The sequence below is a fragment of the Microtus ochrogaster genome, chromosome 7 (assembly GCF_000317375.1).
Source record: "Microtus ochrogaster isolate Prairie Vole_2 chromosome 7, MicOch1.0, whole genome shotgun sequence".
Lineage (NCBI taxonomy): Eukaryota > Metazoa > Chordata > Mammalia > Rodentia > Cricetidae > Microtus > Microtus ochrogaster.
Window position 1 is genome coordinate 4,886,133 of NC_022014.1, and position 9,330 is coordinate 4,895,462.

Consider the following 9,330-nt stretch of genomic DNA (forward strand, 5'->3'; position numbering starts at 1 on the left):
AACCTTAGAATTAACCTTTGATTTATCTCCACAAATTTCTCATATTTTCTCCATATGTATATAAGGGTCACACCCCAAAACTTTTTTCTTTTCTTAAGAAAAATAATGGACATAGTCTCACCTTCGCCAAGCTAATGTGCTTAATGGGCTGGAAGGCTGCAACCTTCAAGACGGCGATGTCAGCCACGGGAGCACACGAGGGCAGAAACATGTTTGGTTTTGCTGTTGTTTAAGCTGGGGCTCTGAAGACCCAGGATATGAATACGCCAGCGTCCTGCTTTGTGGAGCTTTGAGATTTTATCCCTGAGCGCCCCTTAGCAGCAGCTCCTTCCCTTCCCTCTGCTGTCAGTGTCCATCTTCCCTCTGCCTGACCCTGGGAAGGAAAGATGCGCATGGCCTCTGCTGAAGCGCCCTTCCTTCCCCTGTCCAAGAGACCAGCTTTAGAACTGGCTGAGCGGCATTCAGATTCCAGGAAACTGTGCAGAAATCGAGGTCACTCTGATCTGAAGCTTCCGGCTGAATCTCTGTGGTCCCCCAAGAACCTGCTTTCCTTACATTTCCACCATGCATGTCTTGGTAGCCTCTGAGATCATCCTGGCACCAGATTCCCCAATGGGATTTCCCTGGAGACTAGAGCAGAAGAGTTAGGGCACAATTGAGCACCTGCAGGTTGTCTTTAGTACAGCGATCATTGCTCTAATAAATTCAGCCCTTGGCCTTCTGGTGTGTGTAGGGTCCCTCTTACACACACCGCTCTGGCATGTTCCCTAGTAGACCTAGTTTCCCTGTGGAGTTGCTAGAGTGTCTTCGTGTCATCTGGCTTCCAGAAGTGGGCTAAAGAAAGGCAGAACCTGCTCTGGGAGCAGTTCCGAGGCTCAGCAGAAGTAGCTGGGAAGGTGGGTGCCACTGAGTGTACTCACTTAATATGACGCAGACCGCAGTTCTCGGACAACGCAGCAGCAATGTATATGGCCCCATCCATCCCCAGTGAGTTCTCCTGGAGACTAGGCAGAGAAGAGATGGAGACACTGTAGTGAGCCATCAGGACAGAAAACATGTAAGGAGGCAACACTGCCTTGAGATGGATGGAATAAGTAATTCTGGGCTGATTGTCCACAGGTGCCATAGCAGCTGCAGCCAGGTATTCTGCCCAAGGCCATGAATGAGGATTTTCAGTAAAGGAGAATGAACAAAGCTGACTTAGTGGACGTGGACAGTGATGGTCAGGACAGTATGGTCATTTAACATCCAGGAGGAAGCAACCAGAGGAAAGTGTTTCCTCCCAGAAGTGCTGGCAGAAGTTGGCTACTCTGGGTTGCGCGAGGGCCACACGATCACTTACTTGAGTCTCCGGAGACTGGAGTTTAACTTCAAAGCATTTGCCAACGCCTTGGCACCAGCTACCCCGATGTCATTTCCTCGTAAGCTGTCAGGGCAAGCAAGAAGCCTAAGGTGCAGGGATAGGCTGAGTGGTGACACTGCTGTCCCTCCAGATGGGTGGGGGCTTGTCTGAACACTCCAGTCACAGGAGTTGGGAGCGGCTTCTTCCTAAGCACTTATGGAAGGAAGCCTGTTCTTTCTTTCTACCCCGGAGAAGGAAAACCTGGGCTGAGATGGGAGGGGTAACCTCCATCCAGAGGTCTACAGTACACTGTGGTTACAGGGATCCTGGGGAGTAGGGAAGACATGGGTAGGCTGAGAGCCTCAGAGCTTGAGCCCTAGCCACCCAGGAGGTGGCTGCTGGTTTCTATGGTGTGTGTATGGGGGGTCCTATTAAATAGAGCCTTTGGTTGTGTTTATCTGGGGCAGGCCCAACCCAGAGCATAGTGCCATCGTGACTTCAGGGAAAGACGAAGTGAGAACAGGGGAGATGGAGCATATGACCGGAAACAGTCGTGAAAATTATGTGAATAGATGTTTGTCTTCATGCTTATTCCTTTTGAATCTGTAGTTTGATTTCTTTCAGCGAAAGTCTGTCAACAGAAACCAGAATACTCACTCGAGAATCTCCAAGGTTCTGTTCACACCCAGGGCCTCCCCAAGTGCCTGGGTCCCTTGGGTGCCAATGGAGGCCACCTGCAGGCTATAAGAGGGAGTACGGTCAATGTGGGTAATCAGCCCCCTGTGCTCCGGCCCTCTGCCCTGGGCCAGGCTTCCCTCCATACTCCATACCCCTTAGCTAGGGCTAAACGTTGAGAAATGGCACTAGGGATTGTTTTCCTGTGAATCTTCCAAGTGCACTGCGTCTCCCCACTATAGTCTGATGGAGGAGGGTCATCTTTCTATCTGTTGTTTCATTGGTTAAATAAAGAAACTGCCTTGGCCCTTTAATAGGACATAAAATTAGGTAGGCGGAGTAAACAGAACAGAATGCTGGGAGAAAGAAGCTGAGTCAAAGAGTCGCCATGGTTCTCCCACTCCAGACAGACGCAGGTTAAGATCTTTCCTGGTAAGCGCACCTCGTGGTGCTACATAGATTATTAGAAATGGGTTAGTCCTGGTGCAAGAGTTAGCCGAGAAGAGGTTGGAACTAATGGGCCAAGCAGTGTTTAAAAGAATACAGTTTCCATGTAATTATTTCGGGGCATAAGCTAGCCATGTGGGTGGCCAGGTGCCGGGGACACAGCCCCATTGCTCTTATTACAACAATAGTCTAACACCTAGGAACAAGACCTAGACACGGGATGGGGTAGAGGTGGTCTTCCAGGAGGCCTGGGGCGAATGCTGTCTGTGCCTTCAGTCCTTCCTGGGTGCTTGAGTGCCCAGTCACTTTCTAATATGAAAACCCAAACAACCTTCCCAGACGGATAAACCGAGGTGACATGGGGTGCTGGGGGGTGGTGATCTGCTGAGCTCCCTACACCCAGGGGACTTACTAGAGAGCAGTGAGGGTCGTGTTCACCTTCAGGGCCCCGGCCACTGCAGAAGCTCCATCATCCCCTATGGCATTCTCCTGTAGGCTGAACACAGTGGAACCTATTGGTACCCAAGGGGCTCAGGCCAACACTCGGGCCAAGGCCTGTGGGTTTAGGCCCTTTACACTCAGCACACCCACGCCCAGTCACCTGGAAAACCATTGTGCCATTGGCCTCATATTAATGCACAGAGGAATCTGGGAGTCTGTGTGAATCTGAACAAAGTGTCAAAGGCAGACAAGAAAGGGGACATGGGAATTACTGTCAACAAGGCTTGAGACCAAAAGGTATGCTTTGAAAACCAGTGGGAAGATTGGCCCCGAGTCCTCATTTCTGCACCATTCGTGCTGGCTAGGATTTCTGGGGGTTTTCTCCTACTTCCATTTGGAGGAGAAGAGCAGGTTCTGGGACAATAGATGAGTTTAGGACAAATGGACATCGCCGTGCGTAAGGAAGCATTCGCGTTCATTACTCTAGTGAACATCTAGGTGTGTCCCATGTGTTAAAGACACCAAATAGCAGACACAGTTCTGCCGTGTGGGGTAGTTTTTGTCAAGCGGACACAAGCCAGAGTCCTCTGAGACTAGTGAGCATCAACTGAGAAAATGCCTCCATAAGAATAGCCTGTAGGCATCTCTGTAAGGTCGAGGCCAGCCTGGTCTACAAAGCGAGTTCCAGGACAGCTAGGGCTACACAGAGAAACCCTGTCTCATCTCAAAAAATGAAACTATAAGTAAATAAGAATAGGTTGTTTTGCTGAACACAGCGGACAATGAGGACTACTGAGAACTCAAGAACAATGGCAATGGGTTTTTGATCCTACTGCACGTTCTGGCTTTGTGGGAGCCTAGGCAGTTTGGATGCTCACCTTACTAGACCTGGATGGAGGTGGGTGTTCCTTGGACTTCCCACAGGGCAGGGAACCCTGATTGCTCTTCGGGCAGACGAGGGAGGGGGACTTGATCGGGGAAGGAGGAGGGAAATGGGAGGCGGTGGCGGGGAGGAGGCAGAAATCTTTAATAAATAAATAAAAGATTGTCGGGGCCCTTGTATCAGCCCTTGGCATGTATGTACACATACACGATATAGATCACGAAAGACCATATAAGTTTACTTATGTCAAAATGTCCAGAGTGGTTGTTTTGCAAGGATGGAAGTGAGGCTAGAAAGTACAGTACACAGCATCTCGGGGGGTTGGGGGTGTCTAAAATTGATGGTTGTGATGGTTGACAGCCGGTTTTTATGGCGTGTGGATTATATTAGTAAAGCTATTACACACACACACACACACACACACACACACACACACACTGCGGGTGAGTGAGGGCTGAAATAAGTCTGTGGTCTCATGGTAGAGGAGACTTGTTGAGGGTCCTCACACCGGCCCTGTGCCTGGAGACTCCCCCTCATCCCCATAGGCCACACTTACTCTAAGGTTGTCAGGGTCCTGTTCAGCTGTAGTGCTTGTCCCAGGGCCCTGGCTGCACCAGCCTGGATGAAGTTCCACTGCAGACTAAAAGACACAGACATGTGACCATATGGCCCAAGAATGGAGGTGGAGGCCTTAAGGCATCCAGGAGGGTCTGGTGACTGGGTGAGTCTGTGCGGGATATGGCATGGGGATTCCTAAAGTCCCCAGAAGACCAGTGTTTTATCAGTGGTAGCCATGGGAACAAGCTCAAATATTCTCCATAAAGCATAGGTCACCCCAAGTCACAGCCTTGACACTTGCCTCATAATCTAGGTCTATCTGAGGATAACCTCAGGAATCCAAACCGAGGCTGAGGCATGCCTGCTGGAGGCAGGTAGCCTAGGAAGGCCTCGGGCATGGCCCAAAGCCAGGTTCCATCTGCCACAGTTGGTTTGGTAGCCCTGCAGCTGGGGGAGTGGGGGTTGGGGAAGGGTGGGGACAATAGACTTACTGCAGGTGAGTGAGGGAGTGGTTTTCTCCTACAGCTACTGCAATGGCCTGGGCACCTTGGTCATGGAGGAGGTTGGCTGTCAGACTGGGAAAAAGGGAACAGGAGCAAGTAGAAGCCACTGTGAACCGTCCCACCATCCTGGTCACTAGGGGGTCCCCGTCATTCCCCCCCCTCCCAAGGGGCACACTGTCAGCACTGGCGTTAGGCTTGTGTGGCTTGTGCTTATGGAGAACTCTGGTGTGCCAGGCATACTAGAGAACACCCATGTTAAACCCAGTGAGCGGCTATAGGTCGTGCAGCCAGGACATGCAGCACTATGAACAAGATTTACTACCTATTGGCATGGCCCCGTGCCAACTCTTTCAGGTCCTCTGCCATGTGCTTACCCATCTCTAGGTGTAAGGCTACAGAGTTCTTGTGTCTACCAGGTCTCCAGGCTGCCCCTTCCCAAATGAAGTCCTAGTCCAGCCTCGTGGACTGTGAGGATGCCGAGGGTCTAACCCATTACAGTGGTGCCACCAACCCCGGTGTCTACGTAGGTGAGGAAGCACAGTCTCCCTTTGACCTCCACCCTCCCAGACCCAATTATTACGTACTCCAAGTGCCTCAGAGTGCTGTTCATACGTAGGGCTTGAGCGAGGGCCCTGGCTCCCTCTGGACTGATGGAGTTTTCTCGTAGGCTGAGGAGAGATGAGACTCTCAACACCCAGTCAGGCAAGTGAGGCTTCTGCCCGAGTAAGCTCAGATGTCTAGGCTTTCCAAACCCCAGGAAACCACAGACAGGCCCTGGGCCTCCTGGGCCATCTGGGCTGAAATATTAATGAACCTGTTGCTGCCAGCTAGGGCTCTAATCCATGCCCACTCGGGACCACAGCAGTGCAGGAATGCACAGGAGGAAAGGGACAAGATCTGCGTTATGATGGGCAAGTGGCACCTGAAGGGCTCTACATAGAGGGGTGTATCCACTGGGGGACACACTCACAAGGCAGGAAAAGGGGCAGGGTGATACGTTCTAGAACCAAGCCCATACCAACTACAGTGTTTTCTACAGCAGTTTTCTCTGTCCCAGCCTTTCTTTCCAAGACCCAGAGGCCCTGCATCCCTACTGGTCAAAGGAGCAACATCTGGGCTAGGGGTTGGGGGCAGGACTTACTTGAGACTAGAGAGTGTCTGGTTAACATGGAGGGCTCGCATCAGCACGGCCACTCCGGTGTTACTGATGGCATTGCTCTGTAGACTGCAATAAAAGACAAGACAGTGTTGATGTGGCTGTCCCAGGACCTGGAGCCATACCCGATGGGCTCAACAGGGAGTTGGGGACCTGGGGATTGCTCTTCTCATCCCTCTTTCCTCGCCAGTCACTCCACTTTCTAGCTCCTGCTAGGTAAAGCCAGTGTGGTTTAGCATAAGCCCTGAAGCTTAAGCTGACATGGGAGCTGCGTATGTCCTCAAGGCCGTGAATGTTACCCTGCTCCAGAGAAAGCCATGCAGCAAAACCATCCTAAAGTGGCGGCAGCATCCAGCCTGCCCCTGCCCAACCTACCAAGACTTTCCTGCAGCCCTGGGGGCTTGCTTATGACAAGGCACGTGGACCTTGTCATTCTGAAAAGTGCTGAGAAGTGGGGGTGGCAGATGGAACAGAACAGAAGGTGGGTAGAGGGGCAGGAACAGCACAGTGCCAGGGCTGGGGTTGCTAGGGTGGGTTGGCTCTCATGGAAATGGGTTCTGGCAAGAGTATCATCCATGGGGGATTCTCAGGCATACTTACTCCAGGTTCTCCAGGCCCTGGTTCACCTTCAGGGCCTCAGCCAGGGCCATCGCACCTCCATCTCCAATGGTATTGCTGGAAAACCTGCAAGAGACAATGGTGATGGGCTGGGTCTAGGGGTCAAAGCTCAGGGGAGACTCCCTCTGTCTCAGGAGTGTCCAGTGCAGTTCATCCTAGTCTCCGAAGGTGACCCTTATCTTCCTTAGCTCTTTGGAAAGATCTAAGGTGTTTGTGGGACTTTATGTGAAGATGGCCAAGCAATGATGTTTCCTCCTGAGAGCAGGGAGACAATAATGTAAACATGCCCATGCTGCTTAGGGCTCACCGAGTTCTGGGAGTCTGGGTTTCGATTCTCCTTGTCCAGTGTTTCGTGCTTCCAAACCAGCTAACCTGCATTTGCCCACACATCAGTTTATCTAAATCTCCTTTATATCCCTCTTTCCAACCATTTCATCATCAATCCATCCACTCATCCTCCTGTTCATCCAAAGACCATCCATCCACACGGGCATCTTCTCATCCCTCCATCCACACAGGCATCTTCTCATCCCTCCATCCTCCCTCTATCCTGTCATCCACTCCCCTGTTCACAATACGCAGTGTGCGCCGGGCTTCTGCTTGGCACAGAGAACACCAGTTTGGCCCTTCGGCCTTTCTCACATGAGTTCCTTTAGACTCTTGTTCTGCTTCAGGGCATCTGCCATCTGCTGGGCTCCCTTGGGCCCAATTAGGTTCTTCTGTAGCCTGTGGGAGACGAGAGGGGTCCATCAGCAAAGCCAGTCACTCCCAGGTCAACGCCAGTCTGAGTTTTGGGTGAGAGGTCAGGGACAGAGAGGGTGCCATCTCCGTTCACAGGGCAGTGGAAAGGGGTCTCACAAAGGATCTAGCTGGAAGAGTTAAGGGAAAGGGCAGCCAGGAGTGGGGGCTGATGGGCTCAGCAGCCTCCTGTACGCGAGACTTCCGCACTTAAGTCTGCAGCTAGCAAAGTACATATCTGGACCAGCACGCCGCCTCCCACCTGCAGAAACGTCCCTGGGAAGAGGTATAGGGGACAGATGGGGAAGGACCTCACCTGTGTAAAACACCCTCCATATAAAGGAAAGACACGGGGGGCCTAAGGATGGCTCAGCAGGTAAAGGTGCTTGCCACCAAGCCTGGAGACCAGAATTCAATTCCTAGGCCCCACATGATGGGAAGAGAAAAATGACTCCTGCAAGCTGTCTTCTAACCTCCATACTTGTGCCATAGCGTGCATGCGTGTTTGTGCAGACACACAGAAATAAAACGCCATAGCGTGCATGCATGTATGTGCAGACACACAGAAATAAAACATAAAAAATGTACCTATACTGGACGTGTCCAGACACCTTTTTTTTTAAAAAAAAAAAAAAGGAAAAAGTCATCTCCCTCTTTGTAGAGTGTTTTCTTAGGAAACTATAGGTTGCAAATCCATATTCTGTCTGCTTGCAAGCTCAGTCAGCCGCCTCTGGCTTCACAGCCCAGGAATGTGTTAGGTTTGGGTTTTGAGACAGGGTCTCTTTATGTAGCTCAGGCTGGCCCCAAACTCCCAGAGATCTGCCTGCCTCTGCCTCCTAAGTGCTGGGATTAAAGCCATTTGCCACCACACCAGGCCTCCTGAGGTCTTTCTAAGGGTCTTGCGGCCTTCATTTCCAAGACAAACATCAAACAAGGAAGTGTTCTTGTCCCTGACACTGTGGGAATTAGCCTGGGTGCAGAGCTCCACGTTGTGCTGTACCAGATCGTCATAAAGGTAGGAGCAGTTTCATCTGGTCAAAGCAGTTCAGGGCACAGTGGCCTCTCTCCCTGTCTGGCAAGCTCAGGATCAGCTGCCAGCTCCTCATGCTTGACAACAAATCCTCATTGACCTTGGGGACATGCATGGAACAAAGGGCAGGACCTCTGTCTTTGCAGCCTCGCTGGCCGATTACAGCAGTGCTCATTTAGAGAGGAGAGTAGTGTCCTTTTCCTGTGGCTGTGGGCATGATTTCCTGGGCTGGCAAGAGTTTTTATTTTCTCTGAAGAAACAGGTGGAGCAGTCAGCCTTAGGACCGCCTCCTTTCTCTCTGTCGGGGCAGGGCAGAGGCTCAGGAGGAGAGAGGAGAAGCAAGACCTTGTCACTCACTGTAGCAGGGAGATGGTCTGGTTGGAGACGAGGGCCTCCGCCATGCACATGACACCATCATCCTTGATCACGTTGCTCTGGAGGCTACAGAGGTAAGAAGAGGTGTGTCACCAGTGGCCCGGCCTCTCTCTGCAGTGGGGACACCTGCCTCAGAGGTCCAAGACAGGAAGCAGCTGATTTCCATGAAATGATTTGCAAACGATTATGGTTCATCACCCAGGAAAGACTTAGCCCTCCTGTATTGAGTTTCTAAGTAGCCGCCTGTCAACTAGGAACAAGGTGTCTACATCAATTAAAATTCAATTCCATTCCTAGGTGTATTCCCCAAGTAATTAAAGACAGGTACTTGAATACTTCTACACAAATGTTGCTAGCAGCATGTAGCTAAAAGGCAGAAGCACATTGACAGTCTGTGCCTGGCTGTGTAAGCACACTTCTCCACCCATACAGTGGAACACGAGTCAGCTACGAAGTGCAAGAAAACAATATGCTACAGAGTGGATGAACCTGAAAACATGCTAGTAGAGACGACAGACGAGTGTGTGTGTGTGTGTGTGTGTGTGTGTGTGTGTGTGTGTGTGT

At 51.3% G+C, this 9,330-nt stretch overlaps 1 protein-coding gene across 1 annotated transcript in view; it reads right to left on the reverse strand.

Annotated features, from left to right (window-relative positions):
• Window positions 1–551: 551 nt before the first annotated feature.
• The window catches only part of Nlrc3 (NLR family CARD domain containing 3), an 18,325-nt gene continuing 9,546 nt past the window's right edge, over window positions 552–9,330 (reverse strand). The window contains exons 6-17 of the mRNA XM_005350233.2: window positions 8,749–8,832; window positions 7,266–7,349; window positions 6,606–6,689; window positions 5,991–6,074; window positions 5,434–5,517; window positions 4,838–4,921; window positions 4,345–4,428; window positions 2,877–2,960; window positions 2,000–2,083; window positions 1,343–1,426; window positions 921–1,004; window positions 552–630 (exon numbers count right to left, since the gene is read on the reverse strand). Coding sequence (XP_005350290.1) covers window positions 552–630; window positions 921–1,004; window positions 1,343–1,426; window positions 2,000–2,083; window positions 2,877–2,960; window positions 4,345–4,428; window positions 4,838–4,921; window positions 5,434–5,517; window positions 5,991–6,074; window positions 6,606–6,689; window positions 7,266–7,349; window positions 8,749–8,832 — 1,003 coding nt within the window. The remainder of the gene's footprint in view (window positions 631–920; window positions 1,005–1,342; window positions 1,427–1,999; window positions 2,084–2,876; window positions 2,961–4,344; window positions 4,429–4,837; window positions 4,922–5,433; window positions 5,518–5,990; window positions 6,075–6,605; window positions 6,690–7,265; window positions 7,350–8,748; window positions 8,833–9,330) is intronic.